Source organism: Zeugodacus cucurbitae, chromosome 6 (genome assembly GCF_028554725.1).
Source record: "Zeugodacus cucurbitae isolate PBARC_wt_2022May chromosome 6, idZeuCucr1.2, whole genome shotgun sequence".
In the NCBI taxonomy this organism is placed as follows: domain Eukaryota; kingdom Metazoa; phylum Arthropoda; class Insecta; order Diptera; family Tephritidae; genus Zeugodacus; species Zeugodacus cucurbitae.
This window is the reverse complement of record NC_071671.1, coordinates 53906666-53926472: the sequence shown is the minus strand read 5'-3', so window position 1 is coordinate 53926472 and position 19807 is coordinate 53906666. Positions and strand designations below refer to the sequence as shown.

The 19807-nt window shown below is 32.8% G+C and overlaps 1 protein-coding gene and 1 long non-coding RNA gene across 5 annotated transcripts in view; one reads left to right on the top strand and one right to left on the bottom strand.

Annotated features, from left to right (window-relative positions):
- The window catches only part of LOC105212569 (phosphatidate phosphatase LPIN3), a 55737-nt gene that overhangs the window by 31628 nt on the left and 4302 nt on the right, over positions 1-19807 (top strand). For 2 of the 4 annotated variants that reach the window (XM_011184612.3, XM_011184609.3), the window contains exons 2-12: positions 14778-15245; positions 15323-15528; positions 15782-15910; positions 16210-16339; positions 16406-17523; positions 17593-17689; positions 18167-18295; positions 18447-18636; positions 18767-18999; positions 19060-19560; positions 19626-19729. In XM_011184612.3, the coding sequence (XP_011182914.2) occupies positions 15066-15245; positions 15323-15528; positions 15782-15910; positions 16210-16339; positions 16406-17523; positions 17593-17689; positions 18167-18295; positions 18447-18636; positions 18767-18999; positions 19060-19560; positions 19626-19729 (3017 nt within the window). In that variant the 5' untranslated portion in view covers positions 14778-15065. Of the gene's footprint in view, positions 1-3031; positions 3502-14777; positions 15246-15322; positions 15529-15781; positions 15911-16209; positions 16340-16405; positions 17524-17592; positions 17690-18166; positions 18296-18446; positions 18637-18766; positions 19000-19059; positions 19561-19625; positions 19730-19807 lie in introns of those variants that run through there. The other 2 variants (XM_011184610.3, XM_011184613.3) reach the window with 2 other exon arrangements.
- Positions 11368-12009, bottom strand: LOC128922827 (uncharacterized). The gene is made up of 2 exons (XR_008472014.1): positions 11895-12009; positions 11368-11823 (listed from the first exon to the last, which is right to left on the bottom strand). It is a non-coding gene; the product is annotated as an uncharacterized LOC128922827 (long non-coding RNA).

Below are 19807 nucleotides of genomic sequence, written 5' to 3'. Positions count from 1 at the left end.
ATTTTTTTTCAATGTAACTCAGCTTAATAAACAACATTTTTTGTTTTCTGTTCCGGTGCGTAAATGTACAGAGAAGATGATTTTTCAACTCGTGAATGAAATTTATGCCACACACCTCCAGCGACTGTCTTTGAGACTTGTTTATTGTCATCCCAAATGCAAGTCTCATTGGAAACTGAATACGTTTGAACTGAAATGGCAAATCGTTGGAACTCAAAGAAATTCGTGGAATCAAGCATTCTGCCCCCTTGTAAGTCCCTTTAAAAATTCCTGCAATTCTTACATTATTCGATAGCTGCTTGAAGATTGCGAAGCAAAATAAATGACAAAGCATTATAATGACAAAGAATTTAGAAATCACTGGATAATTCACAGCTTCGTCTTCATTTTCAACATGATCGATCGATGTGTATGAACTCCGGAAGTTGACTTTAAGTCATATAGATTAAATCATCGACATCGGTATTTTTACCAGTTAAAAATCTGCGTGCACTCAACCAATCGTAGTTACGATAAATTTGGCTAATGTTCGGATTGATATCAAACCATTAGAAGTATTAACCAGAATTTGCCCAGTTCTTTGCAAATCTTTTGCGGTGCTTTCCTGTTGCAGGAACACACGCATATTCATGGTCAATCATATGGTTTTCGCGTGCCGCCACAAGTACGATGACTTCGATTGATTTCGAAATAACAGAATGTGTTTGTCAATAACAGTATCATTACGCCACCAAAGCGACGATTATTATTCCACAGATCTTTCATTGTTCTGTCAAGTTTTTCTAGAAAATTGCACTCATCTCATAGATGTTTCATAGATTTGCATGTTTAACTAAAGCTACAATGTCGAATGTGTCGTTTCTCCAACTTCAAGTAGCGTTGCTGCAATTCCAGTAGATGCGAGAGCCAACGTAATGCCAAAGTCAATGATATCAGAATCAATCAGGATTCCCAGTTCCACCGCGCGTATCAAGAAATAAAAGTCCACCATTTCCATCATGGACAGTCTTAATCAATTCATCATAGGTCGTCTTTTGCTGCTCATTAAATTATGGAACATTTCTTTATACTTGTTGTTCCAAAGTTATTCTGTCGTATGCAGGATTCAGTACATCTCTAATTTGAGGATTTGGTGATGGCATATGAATTTCAATGCTTCATTGTAGATGTCACCGCTCATTTGCAATTCTGAATTCTCTGTTGCCACTTGCCAATTTCCGACTTTTCCGAATCGTTTTTTTTATAGATAGATTGAAAAAAAAATGTATGGAAAAAAGTCACTTTTTGGAATTTTACAATTTTCCGACTAAACCTTCCAAGATCCACAACGAACAACCTCTGAACATTTCATCAAGAATGGTCCAACCGTTCTCGATCCTTAGCGTATCTAATCTTGAACCGCTTTCGCAGCGCAAGGAACGGAAGCCCTCAAAGATAAATAATTTCCCCCTTTTTTAACTATATAGCCTATAGCCTTCCTCGATAAATGGACTATCCAACACAAAAAGAATTATTCAATTCGAACCAGTAGTTTCGGAGATTAGCGCGTTCAAACAAACAAACAAACTCTGCAGCTTTATATATTAGTATAGATACGAGAGAGGTCAGATTAGTACCTAACTGAAGTAGATCAGCCGATATGACAGTCTTCGCCGTCTTCGAAATCGGTTCAGCGTGTGAAGTCCATTATTTATATAATTTCTTGGTCTCTGATTTGTACCTGTGATTCCATGTGCCGCCGACGGTTACGAAACGACTCAGAAACTTCTTCGTATTGCGCTTGAACCCTGTCAAAAACGTCAGGCTCTGTATTTCGTGCAGGTTTTAATCCAAGCGGTTTCTTTACAGCTACCTCAGATACTGACTACTATCTCAGATCCCACGCACCTTTAAAAGGCGGTTTGTCAATAGGAGGACATAGGTTTTGTTTGAGTGTCTCGTGTCTGAGTGCTAACAAGTTCAACTCGTTCGAAGACAATTTAGATCGCCACTAAAGAAGAAGTGTCACCGTATATTTCATTAGATTGTAATATTTCATAAGAAGAACCTAGTCTATAAATCTATTATTCTTCCTTCAAAGCAGCAATATTCATTTTCCTTTTAAAACCATTACAACTCTGCAAATTATCCTATCCTACATCCTATAGCCTACTAACTACACATTTCTTTTTAAAGCTCTATTGAAATTAAGAGATGAATTCGAAGATCATTTATACCTAGGTTTTCAATATGTACATAAGTAGTTTCGTTCCACATGCATACAACATGAATTCATCCAAATTACGCCAGATGCAATATTTGAGAGTAATTTATGGTGAGTTGACCACCCAGATCATGCGTGGTTTCTACTGCAAATCTAGGAAGATTTTTTTCTGGATTTCTAAGGAAGCAATAAGATAGATTCACTGCGAAATGGGGACACTCGAATCCCTGTATTTAATAGTTATTGATCTTAAAAGCGCAACTCCTTATATATTTCCAAGTTGAAGCTTATTAGAAACCCTTTATATGCATTTTGACGTACTCGTAAGCATTCAAAGCATCACACCACTTTTTTTTTATTTCCTATTACGTATGTAAGAATGTAAGAAATAAAAATGTGCGATCTAAAATAAGAGTAAATGATTTGTTGAAGCTCTTTAAAATTTACTGAGCATTCAGCGTACATGATCGCCAGTCCGCAGAGCGTAAATTTCTTAAAAGCAGAAAAGCTTTTGAACCTTTACTCTTGAAGTTCTCATTTTTGCACTACATATCGCGATAGTTTTCACTTCCGCTGACACCCTTCCACCTTGGTTTTTTTTTCGTGGCTTGCGACTGTTTATATTTAAGCCCCTCGAAACAAGCCGCCCCGCACAAACAAACCAAACGCATGCCCCAACTTAAGCGTTCTCAAAAGCGCTCTCACATTGCCATATATGTTGATATGTATGTATGTATGTGGTTAATTTGATTATCGTTCTCCCTGCTGAGGTGGTGTGCTTGGTTGACTGGTTGGCTAGCTGTCAGTGGTTTCGCTCGTTGGTTGGCAGATTATATGACTCGACGCTGCTAGACGCGAGCTTCAGTCTACAAATCGCACTTGTCGGAGCAACTACAAGAAAAAGAAAGGCCTACAAGGCGGAAAGAAAAAAAAACAAAACAAAAAATTATAGAAAAAGAATTCAGAAGGAAACAATAACAACTAAGAAACTTAGTAGAACGGAAATTGTGAAATTAATGTTTCAACAAAACTGAAGAAATATTTTTAGAATCATAGTAGTGAAATAACTAAAGGCATAAAGTGAGCAAGAGTGAAGTAAAAAGCAAAATTTAAGTCAATTTGTTGTGTGAAGAAAACGAAATTGCAATTCTTGGTAGAATTGTGTAAATTAATTATTGCTTTGCTATAATAAGCATATCTAAACTGTGTTGAACGCTAAATGAACTAAGACAAAGTGAAAGAAAAGCAAAAATACAGAAGCAGAAAAACCGAGTCAAAATATCCAACCAAAAAAAAAGGTAAACCACCGTTAATAATAGATACTAGAGTGTTATAAAGAGCATTCATGAGTTCAAGTTCCAACGTCTCAGTTATGAACAAAGGTAGTTTAGTTCAAAATAAGATACGAAAAAATCGCCTTCAAAAGCATGTTGCAAGTGAATTTTGCGTGTAGGCGTTCGTCCGGCACATCTCCTAGTGGAAGTGACCAGAATAAACTGTGCTGGGCATTCGAAAAATCGCCTAACGTCTGCCCAGACACAATACATATACGTTTCTCGTGCTGTTTGCTTACGTTTTATTAGCGTTCACTTGTTATTATTTTATTATTATTGCATTTTTTTTTTCCTTTTTCTACTTGGTCTGGCATAAGACTCAGCGCCAAATGGACTTTGATACTGAGATTCAACGGCTTGCTAGCTGGTCGTTAGTGTTATTATTTATTTGTTTATTTGCGCTTGCAAATTGAAGGTTTGCCATAGAAACATATTCGCATTTATTCGCGCTCTCACCGTGATACGTGACACACACAACCGAGTATGTACGAATCACCTTTGGTATAATCTAAAAATCCCGGATTCACCTTCGAGGGTCATTCATTTAAGCAAAGAAGTAAATCAACTAATGTGCTGTTATTAACTTTTGTAGTTTGTTTTCGGTAGTTTTTCGCTAGTTCTGTTTGTTGGCTCTCTCTCCATATAATTCGTTGTCATTTTGAGTGTCCGCTTGATTACTTGCTCAAGCGGCTTTTGTGGGGGTACAAGCTAGGTTTGTGCGCCAATACGTACTCGTATATTATAGGCTGTTATGCCTGTTTGTGTAAGCGCTTGGCAACAACAATGTTGCAATTTTCTTTTATGGGCTTTGACTCTCTGTGCTTTATTCATCAGCGGCATTTTACACGTTACGAAACAGATGATTCGGCGGGAAGTATAATAGAAAAAAAGAATTGTGTGAACACATATGCACATTTACGTATGTATATATTAAATATGTTAAATAAAAAAATTAAAAAAATTTAAAAAATAAAATAATATATTTTTAATGATTGAATTAAATTAAAATATATTGGAAAATAATAGAAATTTATATATTTATCAAAAATTAGAAAAATTAGTAAAAGTAAATTTAATAATAAAAAAATAAGAAAAATTAATTTAAAAAAATAAAAATTTAATTCAAAAAGTAAAATTATATTTAATGATTTATTATTCAGAAAATAAACTTTAATTTTTGTAAAAAGTAAAAAAAAAAAATAAAAATTCAATTCAAAAACTTAAAAAATTGATTTTTGTGATTTATTATTTAGAAAATTAATTTAAAATAAAAATATTAAAGTTTAAAAAATTATAAAATTAAAAATGTTCATAAAAATTAATAAAAAATTTAGTTTTAGTGGTTTTTATTTAGAAAAGTAATTGTTAAAAATCATGCAAATAGATTTTGGGACTGTTAAATTAAATTACCTATATGAAAAGAATCAACTATTTATTAAAAAAAAATACAAAATGGATCTATAATTTTTTTTTTGTTACTATATTTGGTATTCTGGATCTAATAAATAAAGTGATATTTTAGTTTACTAAATTTTTCAGACCTTGAAAATATATCACTAAAAATTATTATTATTAGAAAACTAAATATATTTCTAAAATTTATATTTTTTATTATTTTCTCCATTCCTTTAAAAAATTATCTAACTTTTTTAAGCGAGAAAACATCAAAGGGAACGCAATAATATTCTAATTAGATCATTAGTATTAAAATTTTTTAAAATTAGCAGAAATTTCACATTAGCGGAAATAAGCAATTTCACATTAACACAATTGTGTACTTTTCCCCACTTGTTTAATAACAAATATTATGAATTATTAATTTTAAGGTGTATTAGTATGCATTTGAATTTCCCTGCCGCAGGCGGCAGAATCGGCAAAAAAATTTAAAAATAACAAAAAGCACGCATGATTATGCATAAACACAGATATATGTACATACATATGTACATTTGTGTGTATTATTTCTTTACATCTGCTCTTTTTCATTTAATTCGACATGCGAAATAATTCCGCATTCAGTTTTGCCGGTTTTAGCTGAGCTGTCTGGTGGTGCGGTGAAAGTTGCCTCAAACACACAGCTACAGATGGCGTGATTTGCTCATATGCCATAGTCGTAGAAACAGAGAGGCCCAACCGAAAAATCACACCATAAAGTCTTCTACTGCCAGAGTCGAAAAGCAGGCGTTGTGATGGGTTAACTCAATTACAAACAGTGCATAACACTGAATATACAGACTTTGTGTGATTTAAGCCATGTTGGATGTTTACATTACAAACATGTGGTGCTTTATTGCGGTTAATGAAATCGCGCTTGTCGCAAGACAAAGGTTGAGGAAACAAAGAATCGTTGAATGTTGTTATGAAAATATTTAACGAAAATTTAATCCATTTTGAGGTGGGTTAGTATTATATGTATGGAAATTTCTTGAAAGACATTATCAAATAAAGAAGAAAAAATAAGTATTATATATGTATAAGGTGTCTTTTGAGAATTAAATAACTGTTTATTCAAATAAAATATAGAAAAATTAGAATTTGACAATATTGGCTTTAAAATAATTAGCTAGCGATAAGTTCCAGCCAAAATGCAACCATGAATGGATCTGCATTACCATTTACTGAATTTATGTAAATGACAAACACATATATTTATTTTGACAACTAGTTTGACAGACCCCTTAAGACATTATACATCCCTAAAGAACACTACCCTATATTTATTTAGTTGTTTTTTAACACATATATTTTTCCAAGGCTTACAAAAAACTCCTGACATAACGTAAAACATGACAAGCAACTTCCATTACAATTACCTTTGACCACACTACTCATAATACAGTTATCTGAGAGCAAAAAAAAATATTAATTTGTACATTGAACTTCTTCGATAATAAATACAGCAAATATCCGACCAAAAAACACAAACATCAATTGAGTAACTTAACAGTTCACATAACTGTAAAGCTACATATAAAGATATGAGTATGTTGATAGTAAAAAACCCGTTAACCCATTAACGGCAAATTAAATTGAAATCAATTAAACGGTCAAAAAATTTGTTGCTGTAGGTTTATGAACCCCAATTCCAGAGTACTAAGTGCCTGGAAGTGTCTTTGATGGTGAGAATTTTTGAAGTTAAGCAAAAGTAGAGTTTATAAATGGAAAAATCTTTAAAAATAACCTAAAAAAATGTTATTTCAATGTAAAAAAATTTGACTTTGTACAAGCTTTAACTCAATATCAAAGAAGAGTGTATGTATACGATACAAATGTCATAAAATGATTAAATTTAACTGGTGAATAGTCGATCACGCCATGTAGTCATACATTGTTAATTTTCATAGAAAAACAAAGAAAGCAATAAAACAGGCATGTAAGGGTAGTTATAAACAGATGTACTTTGCATATGAGTATATCTACTTTGTATTAAGATAATTCATATGTACATATGTATGTATGTATATAGCATAAAATAAATAGTATGCCTGTAGTTAATTACATAAAAAGCGATTTTGCTATTCAAATTTTAATAGCAAATTATATCATGCTTCATTATGAGTATGATAACTCGTATTATTTTGCTGACACATTAATATTTGGCAATCTCGATATTATAAAATTGTTTTTCTGCATTCAATAAATACCTTAATTTGTACTTTGATATTGTTTTACGGCATTGTTGAGCAACTCTTCAGTCATATAGTGGACTTTAACTCTACTTTATTGTATAAGACGCAATCGTATGTAACGAGGCGAAACATTTCACAAGAATTTGGTAGTAGCCGCATGCTTTGAGGTAGTTGCAACCACCTATGAACATATGTAGGCAAGTTTGTTGTTAATTTAATAGCTCCTAGTTGAGTAATTTGTGTTTTTGTGCTATTAAATGTGCACGTACAAAAATGGAAATGAGTCAGCATAATTTTTAAAGTAGTATATGGCATAATTTTAAAGGCTTGCTGATAAACGTGAGCGGGAGAGCGCTACAAAATAATTTTGTTACAGTTAAATGCATTCCAAAATGTATGTATTTTAAACTTTTTGCCAATTTAGACTTGAATTTTTGTGTTTAAGGGGCACACCTAGTATGATGGCCTAAAAAAAAGGTGATTTTTGTGAATTTTTATTAAAAATAATACTTTATCAATTATTTCAAAATTTTAAGAATATATTTATACATGTTTCAAGAATATACAGTGAAATTTTTGAAGAAAAGAATTAAATATTTTTTAAGTTATAGTCGATCTCCAACGGCGCGAAAAAAAGGTCCTTCACTGCTGCAGTGATTCCGGCCTTCTCCGTGGATGAAATAAAAACAAAATCTCGTCAAACTAGATAACATTGCCTGTACAATAACCTACGATAAAAAAAAAAAAAACAAAAATTGACAACCTTGCGGCGTTTAAAAAAAAAAATAGTCGAATTTTACCCAAAATTTTGTTCGTTTTTGGCCTGCCAAAATTCGATTTTTTGATCAGATCAAAAATCGATAGGTCATTGTACGGAGAACTATATAAAGAACATGTAAAAAAACTCGATAGTGATCGGATCATTAATTTTTGAGTAATCACTGCAGCAAATTCGGAAATGATGTTTCGAGAAAAACGCGCTTAAAGATGAAATGATCGTATTCACTGTTACCGAGCGGCTGCTCTTTAAATTGCTATAACTCAAAAACTATTTGAGATATCGATTTGAAATTTTAATAAGTAATTTTTAAAGGTGTAATCTACCGAAATATGAACAAAAAAATCGATTTTTTTCAGACTAGGCGTGCCCCTTAATTGGTTTCCGTAATTTGAAAAAGATTTATAACTTGGAAACATTTGCAACTGCTTGTTAGCTCAAACTTGTTTAAGACTTTCGATTAAACAGATTATAAAATTGAGAATATAGACAATGTATATTAAGGTTTTATATCCGAAATCTTTATTGTAGACTTTTACAAAAAACATTTGTTTTTGTTTTACCAGTATTCTCTTATAGTATATTAGATAGGTCTCTTTACGTTATAGATTTTGAGCTTCCTTGCTTGCTTTAACTAGAGATTTTTAGAAACTTGAAAGATTATTATTTATATATATATATATATATATATTATATTATATTATTTCAAGCTTGAGAGCATAAAACTGCTGTATCAAATCTATTTGTTTTGGAAAAATTTCATTTTAACAGAGTTCTTTAATATATTAGTTGACATTTTCATAATAATATTTTCGTTTACAGCTTGAGATGATAAAAGTACTATGTCGAGATAGGCCAAAACTTTTCATTATGTTCAAAAAATAACGGGAATTGCAAAATTTCCAATTGATTTTTGATATTTGAAAATATTTTTACATATTCGCCTATAAGCCTCTTGAAACTTTTAATCTTATCGCTGGGCTTACATAAGTTTGTATATTTTAAATCTATTTTATTAATCAATATGCATTTACATACCTACAAATACCTTACAAATGTCTAGATAAGTGTTTGCAAAATATCAATATTGGCAAATCGTTCGATTACCAACTAAAAACAAAGATTTGATAATCCTTACGTCAATAGGGAATAATTGTAAAAACGCAATACCCATGGGAAAATTGCATTATAAATGAATATTTATATAAAGACACATACAAATAAACAAACATTCATACGAATGTCAAAGTCATTCAAATTAAAAGAGAAAACACGCAATAAATCTTCTTACTATAAATTACGGTAAAACACGAGTTTTCGCAAATATAATTGAATTCACACACATACGAGCAATACATATTTACATATGCCTATATATACTACTGATAGCTGGAACTTATCAACAGTAGTATTTTATTAACCGCACGGTATTATAACCCGATAACGTCAAATATTTAGTAGCTTTTATATTTATTATACGCCTTCAAGCGAAAAACCCGCTAATAACAAAACAAATCCATTCATACATACACACACACACACACGCATGAGCTGCAAGTCAATTGAACAAAACAAATAAAAATAATTCGAAATGGTTTAACCTTCCTTAATGCCATAATTTAAATTATCAAATAACAAATGGAAGAACGGAAATCGCTAGTGGAAAATATTATATTCGCGAAGATAACTGTTTTTAACTGCATTTGCGCGATTTTGTTGTTGCAGTCAGAGAGCGAACAGCTGATATTTAGTTATCAACTTGAGATATTCCCTCACAGTTAGAAGCATGAATCATTGACTTCTTTCCTATACAACCTTATACAAATAAAAGCCTTGTACTGCACTCATTTCTATGAACACACAATCATGTAAACATATATGTAAATCTACTATAACAACTCAGCTATTGTATAATATTGTTGAATGGCGTGTTTATTTACTTAGTAACTGGCAAGTTTACAACGTCAAAATGCACTTTAAGCCATATCACCTGTTTCGGTTGCCGTGTCTGCGAGCGTTGAAAAATAAGTCAAAGCTTCTATGTGACAGCAGGTGTGCATATTTACTATAGATACTATACTCGTATGTAGGTTTATAAAACAAGTCGCTACCTTGGTTACACATTGAGGTTGTTTACCTTCTTTTCATTGAGCCGCAAAAAAAACTTAATTTATTTTTAAACATGTTTGTTGTATTATTAACCGCTGAATTGGCAATGTATGGGATGTTTTCGAGCAATAGTGCACATATAACTATTCGGCAAAGAACCTATTTACCATTTTTATTATGTTTTTGATGATATATGAAAATATATTTTACTAATTAATGAAATCCTTGGAAATTAATATTATTTTTTTATTAAGTATAAAAGTTTAAACCCAATATAAACTTCATTGTAGCGAGTTAGAAAGGCTTAAGGCCGCTTCCAAAAAGATCTCATTAAATAAATTTAAAAAATTTAATTTAAAATTTTAATTTTAAATTAGATTTTAGTTACAAAAAATCAAGAAAATTTTTTTCAAGAATTTTTTTTTGCAGAATTAATTTAAAGTTTGAAGCTAGCTTGTGTCTCGACTGTTCGGTATTTTTAAGTTTAAACTGCCAAGAACCGAATAAATCGATCGAAATTGAAATTCCGTAGAACCTATGGCTATAACTGAACCTCAAAAGTATGAAAAATACAATGATTGTGATCTAATTGAAGATCTCTGGCTCGCCTATTTGATTCCCACTAACTTTTTAACATTTTTATACTGCATTGCGTATGCAGCAATTCAACTCTAACTGTATATGCAAAATCGAAATACCGGATTTTTTCCTTTCAATAAAGCTACCACAACTTTGAACTCGAGGTCAACATCTTTTATAAAACGTGCAATAGTTGTTTTTTTCCACTCGAGCTTCAAATATACCGTTATTTTGTTAGTGAAAAATTATGCTATTTTAATATAAACTTTTAACAACTTTGATTCGAATTGATAGGCTCAAGTATAAGCAGGCTTATGTATTTCTGAAAGGTGAACTTAATGCAGTCATTATATATACATACATACATATATGAATGTTAAGTCTCATGTAAATTATTTCTTATTTCTGTAAAACATATTTTCATATACAAGAATTATTTATTGTTTACTATCTATCGTTTTGAGTTACATATAAGAGGCTTGTTCAATTCGCCATCATCCCAGTTGGCAACTATATATACAAAATTTCATTTCATATTTACTTCATACAAGTATTTAAAATATTAATTTACTAATTTTGTTGACAAACACTTACTTATCGCTAATCACCTGTTAAAATGTATAATTGTCTTTACAAACACGCCATCCATACTTAAACACCCATATACATATATGTATGTATGTAAGCAAACAATTTACGAAAATGATAATCTAACTCATGCAAGAGGTGTGGCAGTTGAAATTAATTTTAATTTTAAATTATTCATTGTGATAATAAATACATATTGTGATAATAAATACTTTGTTAAATCAGCTGATTTCTGCCGAGCACAACGGCAGTTTCTTATCGCCAATAAATATGTATGTGAATACATAATAAATGTGTCGTATATTTTAAATTTATTTAAATAAATATTTGTATGTCCGCACATGTGCCGCAACACAGTGTATCACGCGTGAGCTTATCAACATAGCAAACTTTATGTGGGTTTATAGTATATGCTTGTATACATATACATATTTATGTATGAATTTATATATTTATACTTAATATTTAGTAACAACATATAATTATTGATTAAAAATAAATAAAAGCTTATAAAAATTTCCATTTCAGCAATTTTTGAGTATCTCGAAATTAGTTTTTAGATTGATTTGAGGTTTCTGTGAAATCATTGCACGTGCAGTTCAGCTGTTAAAAGAGACAATAGTTTATTTGAGAATGTTAAAGATTTCAAATTATTTTCATTTAAGGATATTTACCTGCTTATTTGCTGTGTAAGGTCTCTTTGACAGTTGTGAGTCGCCCCCATAGGTCTATTGTACTTTTCTAGGAAACCTTTTTAAATTCCTGCTGATTATTTCGTATAATGGTTATGGCTATTATTGGTTTCTTATCCTATGCCTCTAGTTTTTTTTTGCCAGTTTTAATAGTTTCAGCATAAATTTGTAGCATGCGATTTTTTTGTTGACCAAATTGCGGAATTCCCTAGTATATGTGTTTTTAAAAATTAGATGCGTACATACTATATATACTGTTTGCACTGGAATTTTTCTTAAATAAATATTATTAAAAACTGACTTTCAATTGTTACTTCGAAACTTCCAAATTATCTATATTTGCACAAATGGTCAGTACTGTCATGCGAGAAAATAGTATAGTCAACTCGTGCATGTACATAAATAACTAATAAAGTGCTGCAAAACAGAGTACATATTTTTGAAAAGAATATTTTTTATTTGAATTAATATATTAGATAATTTTTTTTTATAAAAAGTAATAAATTTTAATAAAAACAAATAATAAAACTAAAAAATAAATAAAGCAAATTTTAATAAATATGTCTGTAATTTCTAAATGTATTAGTGCGTATGAATCAGCCCAATATAATGAAAAATTATTATAATTTTTTGTAAAAATTTATTAAAAACTTCATATTTTGGTGCCTTAAATATGTCAACAATTAAACGATTTAACGGATATAGCTGTTTATTTATGGGTGTTAGCACAGATATATATGTTCATATGTAGATAAGTATGTATATACACGTGATCTAGTATATATGATTTTGCCTGTCTATTTGAATTCTTCCTTTTTCGTTTTCAAAAAAGCCAGCTGTGAATTAGGTTTAAGCGAGCACAGGTGACTTTGGCATTTTTGGGACAATACTTGAACTTGCACACTCGCACGTACACTCAAACATACATACAAATATATATCTTTATACGCAGATGCTTAAGCAGGGGCCGACTTTAGTATATAATAGCCACGCGCTGGCAATGCGCCCGAATTTTCAACTGACCGATAGATATGTACAAATATACATACATATGTACATTGTACTCGCGATAAACATTAAATACGCGATTCGGTATTGTTAACGTTTTTTCTTTACTTTGACGTCAATTAAAAGACGTGTTTTTAATTGTACTTACGTTTTAATTGACATTCACGCAAAAGAAGACGCAGGTGATTTGGGGCAGTTTCAAGTAATGTGCAAAACATGCGTCTTTAAGGGCGCTTTCTTGAGATTTCTTAATTTTTATGTATGTATGTATGTAAATAACAGCCACAAATTTGCTTTAATTGGAATTTGCTTCCATTTATTAAACTAAAAAGTTCTACCAAATTCATACATATTAATACTATTTTGTACTTTTACCCACCTCTATATTTTGCTTCAAAATGTATGCACATTAAAATACAATTTCGTATATTATGTCTGAATAGTATATGCAAATACCAAGTTCAGGTTTAAAAACAAAAAATTGTTTAGATTGTCTGCGCTTTTGTAGCCGAAAATTTTCCACTGTTTTTCTAAATTTTGCAAATTTCGCTTTGTTCTGGCTTCTAATGGGTATTTGTCAACGATTTTTTTTCAAACTAAACAACATATATACATACATTTGAATGCCTAAGTACTAGACTAATTTTAGTGGCCTTGCCTAATTGCGATTTTAGTCGTACGAAATTCGTCAAGACAAATATTTTGAGTTTTTTTTTTTTTTGGCACAGAGGCCGGTTAAGCCGCAAGCATATGCATATATATAATATAATATAATATAAATTTCAGGATATATAATATAAATTTATGTATATACTATATAGGCGTGCCTAATTCATTTAGCTTCTTCTTATTTTCTTAAATAAAAATTATGAATAATCAGCTAGTCTTTTTAATCTCGTACAAAGTTCGAGCAATTTATGAGTAAAAACGTGCAGAGTGACAATTAAAAACAGAATTGTTTTTATAAAAAAAGCTATTTTATTAGCAATCTATTAAGGAATCAAATTTAATATACCAAGTTTGGCTCTCTTCATTTCACTAACAAGTGCAGTATTCTGGACATCGATCTTATGTACATATGTATAATGATCGTAGTGATTCCAAGATGATCGCGAAAAATTTGAGTAATGATTGTATCTGTTGTCATCATATCAAGTCGTCTTCTCTTTCTTTCTGATCGAGCATCCTACAGTAATATAAATGATATTTCTTAATGGTGACTATTTTTGGTAGAAGTATGTATGGTTCTTCTTATGAAGTTGAGTCTTCTTGACAGTCGGTTCTGGGTAACCAAAAGGACCAAATACTTTCATTTCGGCGGCATTCTGCCAAAATATTAGGAAATTGTCAATAATTGTTAATCACTTTCGTAGTAAATACTTTTATATCGGTTTGATATTTTGAATAAATAAGATCTAAATACTCTTTGAAGAATATTTGAAAACATCTTCTATTGTAAAAGTATTCACGTTCCAGAGTAATTGCAGACGTCTTCTTTCAAAAAATATCATCTACAGGATACTTGAAAATTCTCAAATATGATTTTAAATTCGAACGGATATTCCAAAATATATTATCTTACTATAGCTTCAAAGTAAAAACAAACAAGAAACAAGAATTTTAAACTATAGAATTCTTCGACACAATCGATATATTAAGAGGAAATCAGTCACACATTTCTTTGTGTAATCTTATCACGAATCAGACACGTTTTTGTTCTAAATTTTTGGGCTAGGCATTCTAACGGAGCCTTGAAACATTTATTTTTTTTATCACAATCTTAATGCAATAATGATAATATTTATTTACCATTTAATTACACGGCATTTTATTGTTATTTCTTTCTTCTCTTCACAGATAGCGGCATAACGGCTAGAACTATATAGCCATTTGGACAAACAGAAAAAAAAACATGGCCGAAAAATAAGTATGTGGATATACTAAAAATCTAATGGTCAACGCGTAAATTTGATTACTTACTAAGTACAACACAAAGTCTAATAAATAACTGACGATTATAAAAGAACTAGAGGACGAGCGAAAGCATAACACAAGCCATCTACTTTTAGTACGAGGCACATTAAAACTCTTAAACTTAACTACTAACTAACTAACTTAACTAGAAGCAGCAGCAACAGCCACAAAATGAATAGTCTGGTAAAGGTATTCAGTAACTTCAGAGAGTTCTACAATGAAATCAATGGTGCTACACTGACCGGTGCCATCGATGTGATTGTGGTGGAACAGCCGGATGGTGAATTTCAATGTTCACCCTTTCATGTGCGCTTCGGTAAATTGGGTGTGTTGCGGAGTCGCGAGAAAGTGGTAAGTATTATAATTACATCTCTAATTACTAATTAATTACTTGAAATAAATTACTAATTGCTATTTTGCACTTTCAGGTTGATATCGAGATCAATGGTGAGCCCGTTGACATACACATGAAGCTGGGCGACTCCGGTGAGGCATTCTTCGTGGAGGAGTGCCCCGAAGAGGATGCTGAAGCGCTACCGGAGAATATGGCAACCTCACCCATACCGAGCAGCTACTTCCCCAATAAATATGACAATGATACATTAATGGATGACACACTCGAGAGCAAAACAATGTAAGTTTGTTAAAATTCGCAAATTGTTGTTGTGGCATGCCAAAATGCTTGTTTTAGCTAAATTTTGTTGTTGCATTTTTCTACTATTCTACGCAATAACCGCATTCTAATGTTGCATTTTCTAGAAATTGCATTCCTCATATGTTTGTTTGTGTGTTTATTGGCATTGTTGCATACATTACATATTATTTTAATTACTTTTCCACTTTTAATTTGTTTTTTTAATTATTTATTTTTTCATTATTCTATATAGAATTGCTAGCGATGACATACTGCCGCTGCCATTGCCGCGTCGTAATTCCATTGACTTTTCAAAAGAGACCGAAAAGGAAGATCAAGTGCCGAAATTTGAGAATCAAGTCTCAGATTTTAGTCACAGAAGGTAGTGTTGTGTTTGTTTTTTATTTTAACTTTAGTTTATAGACACTTAATGTACCGTTAACATTTCACAAAATTTAATTTTAAGTTACTCAGTGTGTCATTCAACATGTACGAAGATATACGTAGGTACATGCATATATAAGTTAAGTATGTATGTATGTATGTAGAATGGAGAATTAGTCGTAAATTTATAAAAGTTAGTTATACATAAAATATACAAACATAATATAATGAAAACTTAAGCTCATACATTCAAAAACCAACAAAGCACTTAAAAGACGAGTCTTCGCTTCATTGCAGACACACCGACAATACTTTGGAGCGCCGTAACCTCAGTGAAAAACTGCAAGAGTACACTACGCAGAAGCTGCGTCAAGAGTGGGCTGAGCACGAGGAAATATTTCAGTTCGATGTCGTTGAGCGAGATAAGGTGAGTTAAAAAGAGAGAGAAAATGAATTGAAAGACACTTACTAATATAACTTTAATACCAAACAGGAATGGATTAACAGCACACAAACTGAGAACAAAACTCAGCAGAAATCCAACGCAACAGATGTCGCAACCACTCCGGCTATCTCGGTACAGCCAGTTGACAAAGTTGAGCTTCCTGCGAAAGATAATAATAATGCAAACAATACAACAGCTAACAACAACACAACTACAACAACCGAGGCGCTCAGCAACAATACTAGTCCAAAGGACGAATCCAAGGGTGGCAAGAAGAAGCGCCGCAAGAAGTCACAAATGAAGAAAAAGAATGCACAACGTAAGTCATCGTCGAGCAGTTCAATTGGCAGCACCACACCCCTAGAGGGCGCCAATGGTAATAACACGAATGCCGATGAAGGTGACGGCATTTCCATTTCGAATAATACCAACTCATCGTCGAATGAGGAGATTGCCACAGCAAAATCCAATAACGATCAACAGTCGGCGCCGCTAGTCTCCGCATCGGCTGGCGATGAGAGTCCCATCAGTGAAACATGCCAAACATCACCGATTACGCCCAGCACGCGTATACCAGATTTAGATATACATTTCTTCAGTGATACCGAGGCAACACCGTCGGGTGGTGCTAGCGGTTGTGTTGGACGTGGTTCGGGACGCCCCTCTACGCCCATACAGAGTGATAGTGAGTTGGAGATTTCACTGCGCGAGAAGGATGTCGATACTGAGTTGATGTCGAGTACAGCCTCATGGAAGTGGGGTCAATTGCCTACACCCGATGTTAGCGAGAATGTGGACGGTAGCGGCGATCAGTCAGCGCAAACGCAGGCACAACGCAACTCAATGTTGAGTAACATGTTCAATTTCATGAAGAAAACAAATAAGATGCGTAAGCAGGCCACAGATGGTGGTGTGTACTTGTCCGATTTGGATGCGGAGGGTATGGATCCGGAAATGGCAGCGTTGTATTTCCCACAACCACGTCTCTCGAAGCCGACCAACAATGCCAACGCCGATGCTGGCACAGCCACCAATGCGCAGCTGCAAACCGGCGATGATGATCGCGAGAGCGGCAATGGCACCAGTTTGCCGCATTCACCCAGTTCGATGGAAGGTCAGAAGAGCGTAGACTCGGATTACGATGATGGCAAGCCACAGGATGCAAAGTACGAAAAAATATTGTTTTTTTAAGAGGAATTTTATTTATTGAATGTTTTGTTAACGACTTTCCACAGATATCTGGACTTTGTGGCGATGTCTTTATGTGGTGTTGGTGACAAAGGCGAGCCATCAGATGAGGAGTTCGATCAACATATGATTAAGTATTCTGATGTAAGTTGTTTGTTATGCAGCTGAATGCAGTGAGATTTATATTCGAATTTAAAGCTATTTTAGTTATGCTTCAATTTAATTGTTTGCTAGCAACTTTTATTTTGTTAACAACACTATGTATGCGAACAATATTAGTTTGTAGTATAATTTACATTTTTTTTTCTCTTGTTTACTAATATTGCAAGTATTTTTTTACATTAATACAATTTTAATTGTTAAGCAAAATTTTGAGGTTAAAAATTAAAAATATTAAATTTCATTTTATTTTAAAATTAAATTAGATTTTCTTTAATTATTAATATTTGCAACAAATTAACTAAAAAACAACACTTCATTAGTTAGAAAATTATATCTATTTGCTTTTAAGTAGTTGTTACACAAAATCCATTTGTTTCTAAAACAATAATTATATTTATACAAACACCAAACAAATAATAATGATTACTAATTGCATTACACACCCAAAATACCGACCAGGTTTGCGAAAATCCCAGTTTGTTCTCATCGCCAAATCTAGTTGTACGCCTGAATGGCAAATACTACACGTGGGCAGCTGCATGTCCAATTGTCATGACCATAATAACATTCCAGAAACCACTGACTAACGTAAGTTCGCAAGCACGCCTACTAATGGCATACAAATAATGCTATGCTAAAAAATTTTTTTTTTCTGTTAAAAATTATTTTAATTAAAGAAATTAATTAAATTATAAGAATTTCGAAATTAACTGTATTTAAACAACTATTAAAAATGTAGGACGCTATTGAACAGCTGATGAGCAATGCTAAACCCGATGAATCGGTGAACAAGAGCGAACCTGATGGTGCCACAGTTGGTGCAGGCGCACAATCGAAACGTTCCTGGTGGAATTGGAGGCGTTCACAGGTTGGCGCCGTGCCGAATTCCACTAAGATTGCCAAAGCGGATGATAAGGTGGATGAGCGAGGTGAGTCGATCAACCGAAAAATTAATGTTCGAAAAATTCGAATATATATTCGAAATATCCATTCGAAAAATGCGTTTATTTTAAGTATACACAAATTTAATTTATGAAATTTTTCGATATTATTTTGCAGATGCCAACGATCAAGCTGCTGTGGCCACACAAACCACACGTCCCAACTCACCAGATATTAGTGAGAATACACTAAGCAAAACCGACTCGACGCTCAATGCTGAAAACACCTCAGCACAAGTTGAAAATCTCGAGGACTTATCGCAAGCATCCTCGAAGGCTGAAGCAACCAGCAGTAACGGCAACAAGAATGAACGTTACAAGAAGAGCTTGCGCCTCAGTTCGGAGGCAATTGTAAGCAAAAAATACTTTTTTTTAAATTAATTGATACTAATTGTACTTTTATTTCCGTAGAAACAACTCAACTTGAAGGATGGCATGAATGAAATTGAATTCAGTGTCACAACCGCCTATCAGGGCACCACACGCTGCAAATGCTATCTCTTCCGTTGGAAGCACAATGACAAGGTGGTCATTTCCGATATTGATGGCACGATCACCAAATCGGATGTGCTCGGTCATATTTTGCCAATGGTCGGCAAAGATTGGGCACAATTGGGTGTGGCACAATTGTTTTCGAAAATCGAACAAAATGGCTATAAGCTATTATATTTATCTGCACGTGCCATTGGACAATCACGTGCCACACGTGAATACTTACGTTCCATACGTCAGGGTGATGTTAAATTACCGGATGGGCCATTGCTGCTCAATCCCACATCGCTTATATCGGCATTCCATCGTGAGGTGATCGAACGCAAGCCGGAACAATTTAAAATCGCTTGCCTCTCCGACATACGTGAGCTCTTCCCCGACAAGGATCCCTTCTATGCCGGCTATGGCAATCGCATCAATGTATGTGCCAGCATTATCGTGTGGATTTTGAGTTTATTAATTTTTGTTTTACTTGTTTCTTTTAGGATGTATGGGCCTATCGCGCTGTTGGCATACCAATTATGCGTATTTTCACCATCAACACCAAGGGCGAATTGAAGCATGAGCTTACACAAACATTCCAGTCATCGTAAGTACCAAGCAAAAAAATTATTTTTAGTATTATATATTACTCGATCACATAAATCAGCCAAGTCGATTTGTAGTA